The sequence below is a fragment of the Microplitis demolitor genome, chromosome 7 (assembly GCF_026212275.2).
Source record: "Microplitis demolitor isolate Queensland-Clemson2020A chromosome 7, iyMicDemo2.1a, whole genome shotgun sequence".
In the NCBI taxonomy this organism is placed as follows: Eukaryota; Metazoa; Arthropoda; class Insecta; order Hymenoptera; family Braconidae; genus Microplitis; species Microplitis demolitor.
This window is the reverse complement of record NC_068551.1, coordinates 14,953,982-14,970,375: the sequence shown is the minus strand read 5'-3', so window position 1 is coordinate 14,970,375 and position 16,394 is coordinate 14,953,982. Positions and strand designations below refer to the sequence as shown.

The following is a 16,394-nucleotide window of genomic DNA, read 5'->3' as shown; positions in this document are numbered from 1 at the left end:
TACACTTAACTAAAGCACTTCTCATAGAACTCATTCATTTCTTATAAAATCTTTATAAGAATGTATGAGAATTTATTGGATTCCACAAGATTTTCTAAACAGGGAAATTACTAAAAATAAGAATCGCTAAAAGATCGAAACAGAATAAAGTTGACTATAAAAAAAACTAAAAAATCTGTTTATTGCAAGAAATTGTGCTTGGCATATAATCTAATAGACGAAAAGACAATGAGAGGAAGAAAAATCATTGAAATCCGCAGTATGGCAAAATTCTTTAATTCAAAAAATCCGAGGAAAACTTTGCTTCAAAATTAAACTCACCACCTTCACGTACTAGTTCTCTTTGTTTAAACGTTTATAGAAAATTCAGTGAAGTTATTTACAACAAAGAAACTCGTGGTGCTTATATCTCATTGTAAAAAAAATGCTCGACAGGGATTCGAATGTTGAAATAATACATTTGGAGGCTACTTATTTGCGATATAGATATTTGTACATAAATATCCCTGATTAAGAAAAATGATTTGCTCCATATCTAGCAAATTTGTTTTGTCTTTTATATCTATATAGGGTAAGAGCACCAGTACCCATCCTCTAACCAGTAGTCAGCCGGTCATATACTTTAACATTGGCTCAAAATATATATAGATATAATTTAACATGAAGTGGCTGGCTACTGGTTTAGGGTTGGGTACTGATGCCCTTACCCTATTATTCGATTCAAATTGTTTTAAATCATTTCAAATTGTTTTGAATCATTCCAAATAATTTTTTTTAATCGGGATACGTTGTAATTATCATTATTTTCAGTTCAAATAGTGATATAATTGAATTGTATATTTATATACGATACTAATATTATTTTGAAAGGTCAATAAAATATTTATAAAAATAATTGTTAAATCAAGTCTGCATATTTAAAATTGTCTGATAATAAATTTATTTAACTTAAAATTTTGCTTTGCAAGTATACATTTATAATAAAAAAGTCTAAATTTATATAGTTATTATTATATAAATTAATAAAAATTTAATGCAATTCTGTAAAATTAGCGACATGATTGCTGAGATCTAATTTTTTATACAATGCATCATTAATAATATAAATATAATTAAAGTAAAAAGAAATTATTTAAATATTAATATTATATTATTAATTTTTAGAAACATATTATATACACAGTAATAAGTTATGTAAGTTAAATAAATGAGTATGTTGACATATATTATGAAAAAATGAATTTTCATAACATTCAGTTGATATACTTATCATTTAAATAAATAATATTAACTCACTTACTTTTTAAAAGAAATTAAATAAAATATAAAAAAAAATTTAAGTATTTTAATACGAGTTCTGACGAATCCAGTCAAGGTAGTGAGAGACTCGTGAATAAACACCAGGTACTCCAGGTTGTCCACAACCGATTCCCCAAGAAACGACACCAGCAAGATGCCAAATTCCTTGACGTTCACAAACCATTGGACCACCTCCATCACCTTTGCAGGCATCTTTCCCTTCTTCTCCTCCAGCGCAAACAAAACCTGGATGAAGACTGAAACTTGGTCCCAATCTTGTTCTTCTCATTTGATGTTCACAAACGGAATTGCTCACAACAGGTACATCAACTTCTTTTAAAATATTTTGGTATTTTCCAAAGTCACCAAAGGCATCTTTACCCCAGCCTGTTGTCCAGCATCTATACACATAAATATAATTCACATTAGTATGATTATAAGTTATAAATTAATAAACCGATAATAATAATGTTGTAAAATGTCAAATTACCTTGCACCAGTAAAATCATCGTGTCTGTCTGGTAAGCAAGCTGGGCTAATATGAGGATTTTTTTCAAAGTCAACATCATGATCGAGTTTTAAAATAGCAATATCGTTGTACAAAGTACCAGCATAAAATTCAGGATGAACAGTAATACTGACAATATCACGTTCAATGTATGGATAAAATTCAACATCATGATTGACATCCCATTCACCTAAACGAGCTCGAAGATCATGTCCAACGTGAGTTTTAACACAATGTGCTGCGGTTAAAATATGTCTTGGTGATATTAAAGTTCCACCGCAAACGTAGACACTTTCAGAAGGATCTTTCTTGAGGATGGCTACTTGCCATGGGTATTCACCAAACTCAGAGTCTCCGTCAACGTAAGCCGGAGTCTTTATACGTCCATTGATTCCTTGGCCATTTCTAACTCCACATTGGCCGTATCGGGGTCGATTAATTCCAGCTTGAAGCTGATTTTTTTGGCAACAAACATGTCTTGGTCCACATACTGGCGGTCTACCAAATTGACGCTGTGATTAAAAAGTAATTATTATTATTATATATTTATTTGTTATAAATAAATTTTTAAAATGCTGAATGCTTATGTACACCAGACCAGCGTTTGCTTTTAAATTTGCAAGTCAGTTGCGTATTGAGTCAGAAAAATGTATTGAAAGCGGTCAAGATATTTAAAAGAATTGGAGAAAGCTTTAAAAACAGCGGCAATTGTTAGTGTAATTACAATAAAAATAAGGAAAATATTAAATATCGTGAAAGGTGCATACACTGAGTAATATAACTCGTTTTATAAACAATGTGAGCGGATATTTAGAGAGCCCGCAGTAAAAATTTAAAGTTATATGTGCAGTAATTGTGTGAAAAAGAAAAAAAAAAGAAAGAAGACATTTAACTACGGAAGTATAAATATATAATTAAAGTCAATAGTCATATGATACTCCTTGGTCAACAGTCAGTGAGTCGGTCTGGAGTTTCCACGGGAATGAATTCCAATGATCTTCATCCTCGAGCCCAAGTGAATCTCCTCATCTTACCTCTTCAATTTTTATCAGATCATCCACATCACGTTTCTTTCTGTCTCGAAAGGCTACCTTTCCACCATTATGACCACGATTGTTATTGTTATTATTATTATTGTTATAGTTATTTTGTGTCTGTTCAAATCCAGTTGCACTAATGTTAGTTTTGGCATTCCTATAATAACCATTGATATCATCATCAGCAAAATCATAATCTTCATCGTCTCTGGCATATCCAGAATAGCCTCCATAATTTCCAGCATAATGTCCAGGATTTTCTACATAGTTTCCTCCATATCCATGTCCTCCATATCCATGTCCATGTCTATGATTATTGCCTGACCAAGAAGGTTGCTGTTGATGGTAATGCTGATGATTATGATAATGGCTCTGTGGTCTTTCATGATAATACGGTTTCTCAAAGAAAGCTGGTTTATGATAATGTGATGGGCGATTTGGATAGTACTGAGGTGCATATCCTCCGGAATAATGCCCACCAGGATAATGATGTCCTCCATGACCTCCTAGCAATGCTTCCTTTTTGTAAGCCAGTATATCACCAAGTTTATTGACCAATCCATGATTTGGTGTTACGTGCAAATTGACAAATGGCTTGACAACTTTTTCACCATATTCATCTTTCGAAACTTGGACTGATACCAAAGGATTGACTGATACTAATCCGAGATTCAGGCCATTACCACCACCTCCATAGCCAGAATAATGATTAGATAGTGGATTATCACCATATGGATTGACAGGATAGTTTCCTCCTTGTGGTAAACCAAAACTGACGCCCCATGTAGGCCGCAGGTTCAATTTCGATGTGTCAATATTACCAAGTAATCGCTGCAAATAGAGCCAATACAGCCAGATAGTAGAGATCCAAGGTCTGGTTTTTTTTTTAATCGTAATTAAAAGTGGTTAAGTTATTTGATATTTATTACGAACTCCTGGACCTCATTTCGGTGACTGTAATAACTCTTCAACAATTATTGATCACGCGATTTTATATGTAAATGAATAACTATATTTCTTTTGTTCTGTTATACAAGTGTCATTTGTCGATAAAGAAAATAAAGAAAAGATAGAAAAAAAATTTAATTCTGATATTAAATATAAAGAAATATAAGAAAAGTAATTAACAATAGCATTCAAGCAATTATAATTCTATTTGGGATAATTACGATCCGAGGTCCGGGTATTCAGGATTAGCTAGCAACCATTACCATTAATAAGCTATTGGAAATTTTGGAATTTATTTTAAATATTAGGCGACATACCATTCCAAGCATTTTAAAAATATTATAAATATTATAATCAACTTACGCCTTGAGCATCATCATTTTTAGGTTCTGCTTTAGCTTCACGTTTGCTTCTTTTAATGTCTTCATTTTTATTATTTTTGTCAGCGTCATCTAATTTCTTGTCATTTGTATTTTTCTGTTCATCGACGTGTTGAGTTTGTTCAGTAGCATTAACTTCTTTTGGTACTCGGATAATAGACATAGTACCATTAGAATCAGTAACAACAATATCTTCTGTTTCTGCCTCAATATTTTTTCCAATATTACGTGGATCAATAGGAAGGAATAAATCATCTTTACGTCCTGCATGATCAAGAGTTGCACATTGATCGTAAGGAACGCAAACACAATTTTCATAATTGTTTGAGGAGAATCCATTATCAAATCCATTATTATTAGATCCAATATTATTATTGAGTCCATTATTTCCTGCTCCAAAATTATTGCTGCCAAAGTTGTTGCTACCAAAGTTGTTACTTCCAAAGTTATTAGATCCAAATTGATTACCAGCAAATCCTGAGTTTAATACTTTACCAGCTTCTTTACCATTGAAGAAAGAATCTCGTTTAGGTTTTTCATAAATTGGAAACTGATTGGCATAATTGCCACTTGTTGCAGTTAAAGGATCTAAACTATTACCAGCCGAAGGAGATTTTATTTTAAATGCTTTTTTGTATTCATCAAAGTCATTGTATGAATTACCATATGTACCTGATCCATAACCATAACCATTACCATTACCATTACTATTAAAACCATTAAAACCATTTCCACCAATTGCACTTGGCCCAATTAATCCAGGATTTCCACCAATGACCGAAGATGGCTTGTTTCCGTCAGTATGATGATAGTGATGATGAACATGTTGCTGAAGACCAGAAGTTGGTTGGACAATCACATTTTTCTTGTTAATAAATTCGCGTTTGTCTTCAGGTACAAAGTCATATTCACCATCTAATCCAGTATCTTCATAGATTGGTTTGTGTCCAGAAATTATACTAGGTTTTTTGTAAACAGGATAGGGCCCATTGAAGCTGTGAGGTGGTCCAGAAAATGGAGGCTGAGGTCCAGAGTAATGTCCCGAGCTTGGTGGGCCATAAACAGGACCATGTGATCCAGAGCTGAAACTTGGTGGTAGAGGTACAGGTCTAGGAGGTCCATAAACAAAAGGTTTTTTAACAGGAATTGCGGGTAATGGACGTCCTACTGGTTTTATGGTAACTGGTTGAGCATAAATAACTTCTTGAGGATGAATGTCACGATGAGGTGAATAATATGGACGTCTTCCTTCAGGATTATCGCACTAAAATAAATTAATCACTTAAATCGAATTCTCATATTTTATGAAAAAATTTTTTTAAAAAACTTACATTCATTAAACCCAAAGAACAAAGTTTATCTCTAATATAAGCACGAGCAATGGTATCATTTCCTGCTTGAAGAACAGTTTTTACATCAGGATCGGCGTATAAATCATCATATCCTTCAAGATTACGGCCCTGTCGGCTAGATTGCAAAATATTGTCAACTACTGTATTCTGCTGTAAGTAAATGAAGCCAATAAAAAATATGCTTGAGATATATATCTATATATATGATTACTACGTTTTAAATGAAAAGTTTTTTTACCGTGGAATATGCAACTCCACTAGAACCATCGTGGATATTGTCATTAAATTGATCTGGTTGAGCATCTCCCGGTAAAAAGTTTAAGGGATGATAAGACTCTTGAGGTGAATTTTCGCCTGCAGTTGGCTCTTGCCAAGACCATTCATTCTTTTGTTCAGATGATGAGGATGCCGATGCTGATGATGAACTTGAAGTTTGAAAAGATACTTGGGTAGCAAGTCCTTGGGTGAGTAAACTCGTCAAGAGGATAAACCACATTTTAATCCTAAAAATAATAGTATCGATTATTTATATTAATTTTTATTTGTGTTAATTTAATGATATTTATTAAATCTCACAACTAATAATTGTAAGAAAGATGCACGATGTTTATAATGCGAAAGTAATGTTTTATCATCCGGAAATGGGACTTTCCATCTACTACTTTCTTTTTCGGATTTTCGGTTCTGGTCTCATACTATTTTCTCTATCTTAGAACAATGTAAAAGTAAAACAATAAAAAAAAATACAATGTTTTTGAATATCATTATCTGATTTATTAAGAAATTACTGTTTTTTTTTTTTTTTAATATTTTCTTTAAATTAAGTTTTATTAAATGCATTACTTTAGTTATCGTTGTTTTATAAATTCTAATTAAGTGTTATCGCATATCGTTGATTTTTTTAGTTGACGCGTGAATCCCAAACTAAGAAAATTTATTTTTATTCAACTGACGTATTAACGAAAGTGAGAGGAAGTCAGAGAAAGTCGTTTGACTGGTAAAGACGAATAAGTAGCATGTCTCGACTTTTGCTTATATTACACCTACTCATGACTGATGACCGATATATTTATTATTCAAATTTATATTTTTGAATGTGTTCTGATACAGTGAAAGTTTATATATAATATTTATTTTTATTCTAGATTTTAATTTTATAAAGACAATTTTATGTATTGAACATTTTGATTTTATTATTGAAAACTATCAACCGAAGTTTTGAAAAATTGATTTCTTATTTTTTTCTAATATTTTTTGTTGATATAATTATGTTAAAAAATTGAAATAATTTATAATTAAGATTTGCTAGATGTACCTACCTCTTATTGAATCACTTTGACACTAAACTCTTCAACACACGAATCGTCTTTATATAGAGGCTTGTCTCTTTCTCCCCTAAACACTTTCTCCTGAATACGGTCTCGTCACTTGTAAGTCTGAGCTTTTGTCGACAATCACCAATCTTATATACGTAGATTCAGGATGCTGAAGAAACGTGGTTGTTAAAAAAGTGGGGTAACTTGTACGATATGACTCAGACGTCAATACAACTGAACCTTCAATCAACTTCTTCAAAGTCTAATCACTGTGACGATTTTTATGATCGTTTATTATCTTTTAATAATTTAGAAAATAATTATTTTTTATTAAATTTTAGAAAAATTAGGGATTTTTTTTGATATTGAATAAAATAAAAGAGAAATGTAATTTTATTTATGGACAACACAATGAAATCGTGAGATCAACAACCTGAAACAAGTCTGGGGTTTCCCCGGCAATCAGCACAACCACTATTGAGCAATAGATTTTAATGTTAGGAGTGAATTAATTAATGAGAAGAAACAAAAATAAAATAAACAATTAAAAGAGTAAAAAATAATATTGAATATCAAACAATAGATTATTATTATCACTAATTATATAAATTAGTACCATGTTCCGAGAATTTGGACATCTTGGTTCTTCAGCAAACTCTTTCGACATTCAAATTTTTTCAACGTAACCGTTACGTAACTAAAAGGTAGAAAAAAAAGTAAACCTTCAATGACGTCAAAACACCACCAAGGACTGACATACTAATTATTATAAATCTGCGGGAATTTTCAGTGAATGAAGTTATGAAATCAATTTTTTGGTCGATATAAAAATTATATAACATTAGATCCTGGTATATGTTCATAATATATGAATTATTCTGATTGAGTTCTTTCGTTTAAAGAAAAGTTTTGTGCGTCACTAGAAAGGCGTCAGTACTAGTACTCTTAAAAGTACAAGTTTACATAAAAAAAAAATAAAAACAAAATACAAAAAAAGGCAGTAAATAAACACAATGACAATAATTCCATCAAGTTTGACGGCCATTAGGAACAAAATCATATTCAATTTTTAAAATATTTTTATACGAGTCACGACATAATTGATGAAGAAGATGACCGCTGCAATTTGCTGCATCATTACTTAATGATTCGGAATAGGTCAATGATCTTTTAAAACATTTTCATTAAGAAGATGAATATCTTATTAAATCATCTATCATATAATAATATAAGGTTCATTGAGTTTTAATGTAGCATTTAATAGACAGCAAAATTTTTATTTTACGGAACTATTAATTAGAGCATCACTAGGCTGTTAACGCATTTTTTTTTTTTTGATAAAATCAAAATTTTTTTTTTCAGAGTAACTTTTATCTACACGAAAAGAAAATTATGGGAACGGTTCCCATAATTTTGTGAAATTTCATCCTATACCAGTATAGGAATAACGACCATACTATCATGAAAATATTAATTTAAAGAAAAGTGTGAAAATCACTTCTACAATACCTTGAAGTATTATTAAACATAAAAACAAAAATTCAAACAATGAAAAAAAAATTCGTATTTGGCAAAAAACGTTAAAATTTTTAACAAAAATTTTTTGTCAGCACAGAACATTCAAAAAAATTCAAATTTTGGAAATAAAAATTTTAATTTCGATAAAATCTCAAATTTGGAAAAAATCTCGAATTTTCAAAAAAGCTTCATTTGAATCTTTCCATATCGCAAGGGAAATTTATACACTATTTTGCGAAAAAAAAAATGTTATGATATTATAGGAATACTTCCCATAATTTTCTTTCCGTGTAGTTATTTTTATTTTAATATCAAGATCTTGAAATCGATCAGAACACTTTTTTTTTTAAGAGTTTGACTTTAAAATGGAAATAACTACAGAACAATGCGGAATTTTAAAAAACTTTATTTAAATAACTTCTAGAGAATAAAATTGTCTAGAAAAAAGGTTCCAGGATATTTTGTAATATGTCTGATAGTTTCGCCGGAAAAGTAAGAAGATCTCAAAATTTGATATGAATTCGACTTCAACCTCAAATAACTTTTGAACAAATAGATTTATCAATAAATGATAAGAAGCTTTTTTTATAGAGCATTCAATTACCTACAAAAATATGCCTGTCAATTATTCCTATGACACATCGTTAGCTACTTATAAAAATCAGAAGACGAAATTTTTTCTGTTATTCTTATGAAAAATAGAAAAGTGACATGCGGAACCTCTTAATGTTAATATTAATAGCTCTAATTTTCACAGGCGTCTTTTTTTATCCGAGAGAAACTTTTGAACCTGTTTGCGAAAAAAAAAAAATTTATTATTTTTTGAATCACCCTAATATATATGGGGCATTCCACGCTAAATCGGACGGTTTTAAGAATTTTAATTTTTAATTTCCGTTATTTTTTGGTATTTTTTAGTACTCATCAAAAAACTCATCCTCCTAAATTTTGAAATTTTTTAGATGATGGGTTCAAAAGATATGGAATTTTCAAAAAAACCGCTCTTTTCATGGTTTTTTGCTTATAACTTTTTGAAAAATATTTTAAATAAAAAAACTCAAAGAATAAATAAGTTTCGTTATTCCATGTACTTTTAGAAAAAAAATACAAATAATTTTTTTAAAAAATTTTTCTGCGTTATTTTTGAGTTTTAAAACTTTAAAGTCGTTTTCTGAAAATCATGCATATTTTGATTTTCCTGAAAATTTGTGTCAACAAACTACTATCTATTCCACAACTTTTCAGGTGGTTCCGGTCGTGGGACCTCCGTGGCTACAATTTTTTTCGAATATTGAAAATTAAAAAAATTCTCTTTTCGCTATAAATTATTGTCCGTACGGATTTTTGACACTGTGCACTTGTTTTTCTTACATATTAAAAATTGATTTCGATATTTTTTATTCTTAGTAGAGATTTAAAAGCAGTAAGCGAAAGTTAATGCTCTTTATGAGCAGTGATAATGAATGTTTTGATTTATTGAGAAGCAACTATTTCGAAGCAAAAGTAACATTAGATTTGCTATACAATTCAGCCAAGACCATTACAGGAGTTCTAAAATATTATCTAATTATTCGCAAAAGCGACGGAGCTATATTAACCAAGGAGTACTCTAATTCAAAAAAAAGGTTAATGTAGAATTTTTAAAAGAACACGGAAATAATTGAAAACGTTTGTAATACAGTTTCGTCGCTTTTTCGAATAATTATATGATATTTTTGAGCTCCTGTAATGGTCTTAGCTAAATTGTATAGCAAATCTAATGTTTCTTTTGCTTTGAAATAGTTGCTTCTCAATAAATCAAAACATTTATTATAAATGCTCATAAATAGCATTAACTTTTGCTTACTGCTTTTAAATCTCCACTAAGAATAAAAAAATATCGAAATCAATTTTGAATATGTAAGAAAAACAAGTGCACAGTGTCAAAAATCAGTACAGACAATAATTTATAGCGAAAAGAAAATTTTTTTAATTTTCAATAATCGAAAAAAAATAATAGCCACGGAGGTCCCACGACCAAAACCACCTGAAAAGTTGTGGAATAGATAGTAGTTTGTTGACACAAATTTTCAGGAAAATCAAAATATGCATGATTTTCAGAAAACGATTTTAAAGTTTTAAAACTCAAAAATAACGCAGAAAAATTTTTCTAAAAAAATATTTAGATTTTTTTTCTAAAAGTACATGGAATAACAAAACTTATTTATTCTTTGATTTTTTTTATTTAAAATATTTTTCAAAAAGTTATAAGCAAAAAACCATGAAAAGAGCGGTTTTTTTGAAAATTCCATATTTTTTGAAACCATCATCAAAAAAATCTCAAAATTTAGGAGGATGAGTTTTTTGATGAGTACTAAAAAATACCAAAAAATAACGGAAATTAAAAATTAAAAGTCTTAAAACCGTCCGATTTGGCCTGGAATGCCGCATATATATATATATATATATATATATATATATATATATATATATATATATATATATATATATATATATATATATATATATATATATATACCATTCGTTTCCAACTAAAATAATCGAAGTAAAATAAAAAATAAAATTTTTTTTTCTTGTAAAATAATTTCGAAAAATAACATAGTAATTTAAAAAGATAATTTACAATAAAAATAAAAAAAAAAAAAAAAAAAAAAAAAAAAATTGGACAACTTTGTAAGAATCGAAATAAAAAAGGTAAGCAGACTGCCCACTTCCTGACGTCAGGTAATATAAGAGCAGACTTTCTTTCTTTGCTTATACACCTTTGCCGTCGTCAACCTTGACATCGTAACTGAATCATGACAATAACAAAAATAATATAATGTATAATCAAATTTTTTTTTATTCCTGTATTTATTGTAAATAACAAGCCGTAGTATTGTATATTTTTTTGATAGAGTAGATCTAAATTAAGTTATATGAGAAAAGGGGCGAAAAATATATACGTAGAGTACGATATATTTTTTACAGTGTGACGACAATATGTATTTGTTCAGAGTTTTTGTGTATCCGGGAGAAAGTGTTTCGGAAGATGCTCGGTCAACCCAAACTATAAAGTGAAGTCACTTAGAAAAATAAATAAGAAAAATAAAAAAAATAAATAAAAAATAAATAAAAAATACATAAAAAATCATTTTTAAATACAATAGCTACAACGAATAACTTTTAAGGAGACATCGGTTATGATCATGATTATATTTTATTACTATACTTACACTTAAGGAGTTACTTAACGGGGGATTTCCTTGGTATGTTGTAACCTACCTGGGAATTCACGTTATAGATTTACCATGAACTGTCTTGTTCTAATTTATGAAAATTTAGATGAATAAAATAATTATATAAATAACTAATCAATTGCTTATTTTAAATTATCAAACTAAAATTAATGTCTTTGTTATAATTTAGATTGAATTACTTTTTTCGTTCTAGTTTTGTTTATTTTTTATTTCTAACTATAATTTATATTTAGACAATAGATAATTTTAAAAAATTGAAGAAATATGTGATAAGAGTGCTAAAATCGTCGAGAAAGTCAATGGACAATTCCACTTTCCCTCTCTTTGTGAATAAAATTCTTTGCAAATAAAAATAAATAAAAAGTGTATTTGTACTGTCCATTTCTCCATGACATGACAGAATAATATTACAATAAGTAGAAAAACTTGTCATTACATTAAACATGTTAATTATCCAATTATAACGCTTAATTGAAATCAGTACAAAACACAAAAAAAAAAAAAAATAAATAAATAATCAATATTGACTCATTATAAAGTATATGTGCTAAAATGAAATATAATAATTTACTATGTACATTACTATTATAGTAATGTATTGAGGCTACACCTACATCTAGTAAATAAATTACGATAAATGACTATGATGAGTATTTAAATTTTTGAATTTAGAAAATTATTTTTAATTTTATTATGCATCAGCTCCTGCTTGAATTTATTTTTTTAATTTTATTATTATTATTACATCGTAAAAAATTTGCGGAGTAAACGCGGATTGAATTCGGAGTGAATGCGGAGAGATTCCGGAGCGGATGACTGTTTATTTATTTAATCCTCTCGGAGTGAAATTCACTCCGAATGGGAGTTTACTTCACTATTAAAACTCCGAATCGGACACTCCCGATTTTTTACAGCGTATGATTATTATTATTATCATATTATTATATATTTCAAAATTTGTAAATAATATTTTTATTTCATTAAAAAAAAATCTAAAAAATGATTGTATCGTTGAGTCCGCTTCAGTTGTTGGATCTTGTAATGACGATATTTCAAAAATTAATTTATTGAATATAACAGATCTAACGGTAATGAAAAAGGCTTATTAGAATGAATAATTGACAAAATTTTGTAATCAATCGATTGATCCGATCGGATTACTAAATTTTTTATGATTTGAAATAAATAAGGAAAAATATTATTTTTCAAATGTTTTTTTTTATGAATTCATCTTGAAAAAATTAACCAATTAAAATTAATCTTAGAGTAAAAAGAGTTGGTAAAATCTAGAAAGTTAATTCTTATTTGAGATCAATTGCCTGAACAGATTTCGGAAAGATCACGTTTTGAAAAAATTTATTTTTTGAATAATAGAATCTATTTATCTGTGTCTTCCTCTTTATCCAAATTTAAAACGGAACCTTTTTTTCTAATTGCTGTAGTAATAATTTAAATCAGTTTATTTCTTCAGGCAATATAATATACTGTAAAAACACACCTACACATATATACTCACATCACGAATGCACGGATGAATAGCTAGTCACCATCCTAACAAACAGCCAAAAATGTTTTTTTAAAATTTCAAAATATAAACGTCTCATATGTCTCATGAAAGTTCAAATTTTAAGAATCAAACCAAAATCAGTAATTTTCTTTTAATTTTTAAATTTCGTAGCAAAAAGTTAAGAATTTAAAATAGATGTTTTGATATCAATACTGCAAAAACTTATTTTATAAATATTTACATAATTATCGAAGTTTGTGTGAGTTAGGTATCATAATAAGAATAAAAAGCTTATTATTTTATTTCAAAATAATTAATTTTAATTTTATCTTAATCATTTAATTTGTTGTATAATATTAAATTAATTACTGTATTAGTATATATAATATGTTTAAAAAAATTCTTATTCTTGTATAGGTTTATGGTAAAAAAAATTACAAAAGTAAAGCGAATGTAGTTTTTAAAAAAATTGAGCTTTTATTTTATTATTTTTGTTTTTTGTCATAATTTTTTTTTATGCGTATGGTTTTTTTTAAATACATGAAAAATGATTGATAAATGATAAATGATAATAAAATAACGGTGATGCGTAATAAAGAAATTGAGATTACCGATTCCAGGCTAAGAAGAGAAAGGAATTAAATGTTTTAAATTTTCTTTACCAAGTGACTTGTGAATATTCCTGTGTTGGTATCTGACTTGATGTTGATAAAGCAAGAAATCGGATAGTGCATCAATTAATAAGTGATATGATAACCATGTTGTTCAATCGAGTAGCTCGCAGGAAGAGCGGCAAGTCCACCCCAAGCGGGATACTATTTTAAATTAATTGATAAATAATAATGATTTCAAACACTCTATTAAATTTAATTCAGTAGAAAAAAAATATTATTTTTAGTAGACTTACCGATGTCAAGACAGCGGGAGCAGCAGCATAAGTAAGAGGTGGAATAGGTGCTACAAATGAAGTAGCAACTGGTGTAAGTTTAGCGGTTGATGCTGGAGTCTTCAAAAGTGGGTATTCAGCAATCAAAAGTTGTTTCGCTGCTGGAACCGGTGATGGGCCAGAAGATTGACCAGAAGATAGACCAGAGTGGTCCGGACTAGCTGGTGCGTCATTTATTTCATGTTCAACAGCTTCAATTGCTATTGGCGCATGGGCTAGTGGTTCGTGTGCTGGTGCTGTTTCGTGAGCTGACGTTTCATGAGCTGGTGCTCCGTGTGGTTGAGTCGCATGATGAGGTGCAGCTTCTGGTTCAGCTGCTGGGGCTGCGCAAGCAGTTCCAACTAAAATAGCCAAAACAATCTGAGGGAAGAATAAACAAAGACCAAATTATTATTTGTTCAACATAAATGTATGCATATTTTGTTGCTCAAATATAAATATTTAATTAAATATGCATATATATAAATATATATTATATTATTGAAAAAATAATGTATACTTACGTATTGAATCATGTTGATACTTTCAGAGAGGAAGTGAACTCAGTAGAGAGATGTCGAGGTGGTTTCGTTATTGTGTGCTAGGATTCACGATGATCTCAGCTACTTATAGAAGCGAAGCCTGTGCTCGATAAAAAGTCAACTCGTCCAATACCCTACTCGTAGTAGTACTTGTAGTTGCATGACGATCCTTGCAACAGGGCCGGATTATTTAAGTACATCCCAGGATCTTCTTCACGACCATTTTTCAATTCACTTTACCCGAGCTTTTGTCTTGAATAAAAATATCAAAATATTTAAGATCCATTATTAGTATGAAAGTTTGTGATGAGAGGGTAAATAAATGTCTCAAAGGTTTTTGCAGATGACTGCAATGAATTTTGATTTGATAAAAAGAGAGACCAGGGAACTTGATACAAAATGCTCCTCCCTGAGAGCCCTATCTGTGGCCAGTGAATTCCTATCTATATCGTGTGGGTATGGGTGAAGAGCAGAAACTACTACTTTTGCTTCCCGATACTCAGAGCGCAAGAGGTTGTCGGCCTATGGTACTTTAACTAACGGCCATTACCCCATTGATTTATTTCTAAGGATACACCACGTATCGCCTATATGACCTGAAGCTATTGCTGTCTTTTACGAAGAAAAAAATTGACAGAGCTTTTTTCTATTACTATGCATGTTTAACCGGAAGTATACGTTTAAACACGTCATTGAACTCTTTATTTAATGAAAAATTTTATTTTTTAACTTGAAGATAAAGTAAACATTTTCAAAAAAAAAGGAAAAATTTTTTTTAAAATATAATTGTAAAGTAAGAAAAAAATGATAAGCTAAGTAACATTCATTTTATTTGCAAAAATGAAATGCATTTCTAATAATAACTGTTCTTACTTCATATATAATATAGTTGATATATGATTTATAAAAAGATATAAAGTAGAAAAATATGAAAGGTAATTAGTTGATAAAATAAAAAAATCTTTGGATAAATAATATTAGTAAGTTTATAAAAGAAAACATTAACTGTAAATATTACTTTTGTTTGTTGACAAACAATGTAATATAATTTACTTAGTAAATAGAGTTTACAGAGGATTTAATTGAGTATAAAAAGATAAAGAAGAATAATAAAAGATACGTTGTTAACGAGTGCGTTCATTCACCTGGACCTTGAGTTCCTGTGTAACTTGTTATGGTGCGAGTGGTACATAGATCCAGATCGAGATCGGTAAAAAAAGGATAAAAGGATGAAGTAAGTACAAGTTACGAGTAGGATAAAGAGAAAAGGAAGAAGAAACATTGTATGGGGAGAAGTCGAAGGCTCTCCTCTCTTCTACACGATTGAAAGCGGATAATGTTTTAAAAGTAATAAAAGTCCTTCGTCTTCAAGGTTCACTTATGTCTCGAATTCAAAGGTATATGTCCATACATACATATATTTATATATTTATGTATGGACTCTATATATTTATATTTTTATTAGAATTAATTTTATTAATTAATATAAGTAAAAATAATATTGCGGAAATTATTTAATGAGTTCAGTATTTCTTTTACTATTTGTTTTGTATTTAAAAAATTAAAGAAAAAGAAGATGATATTTTACTTTTAATTTGAATAGAGTTTAAAAGTAAATAAATACTATTAGAAAAATCATTCTCCAAATTTGAAAAACTGAAAACTATTAAAACCTTTTAATTGAATGTAGAATTTAGTACTTGTGCATAATAATTATAACGAGCAACCTGCAGTCACTATGTGTCCAAATATCACTACTAAATTTATGAAATACGCAGAAAAAAAGGATTTCTTGCCGCAAAGAGTTTTTATTTGCACCAAGA

The 16,394-nt window shown here is 29.2% G+C and overlaps 2 protein-coding genes across 3 annotated transcripts; both read right to left on the bottom strand.

Moving 5' to 3' along the window:
* Positions 1 to 1,047: 1,047 nt before the first annotated feature.
* LOC103568970 (uncharacterized) lies at positions 1,048 to 6,942 on the bottom strand. 2 transcript variants are annotated; one of them, XM_008546027.2, is made up of 7 exons: positions 6,844 to 6,942; positions 5,763 to 6,027; positions 5,504 to 5,674; positions 4,156 to 5,436; positions 2,842 to 3,675; positions 1,790 to 2,319; positions 1,048 to 1,700 (listed from the first exon to the last, which is right to left on the bottom strand). In XM_008546027.2, the coding sequence occupies exons 2-7, from the start codon at positions 6,018 to 6,020 to the stop codon at positions 1,346 to 1,348; spliced, it is 3,429 nt and encodes a 1,142-aa protein (XP_008544249.1). In that variant the 5' UTR covers positions 6,021 to 6,027; positions 6,844 to 6,942; the 3' UTR covers positions 1,048 to 1,345. The 2 variants fall into 2 exon arrangements, with proteins under 2 accessions (XP_008544249.1, XP_008544250.1); XM_008546028.2 differs by having other exon boundaries at positions 5,504 to 5,671.
* A 6,624-nt stretch (positions 6,943 to 13,566) lies between these two features.
* LOC103568971 (uncharacterized) lies at positions 13,567 to 14,992 on the bottom strand. The gene is made up of 3 exons (XM_008546029.3): positions 14,554 to 14,992; positions 14,012 to 14,410; positions 13,567 to 13,919 (listed from the first exon to the last, which is right to left on the bottom strand). The coding sequence occupies exons 1-3, from the start codon at positions 14,563 to 14,565 to the stop codon at positions 13,842 to 13,844; spliced, it is 489 nt and encodes a 162-aa protein (XP_008544251.1). The 5' UTR covers positions 14,566 to 14,992; the 3' UTR covers positions 13,567 to 13,841.
* Positions 14,993 to 16,394: the final 1,402 nt, after the last annotated feature.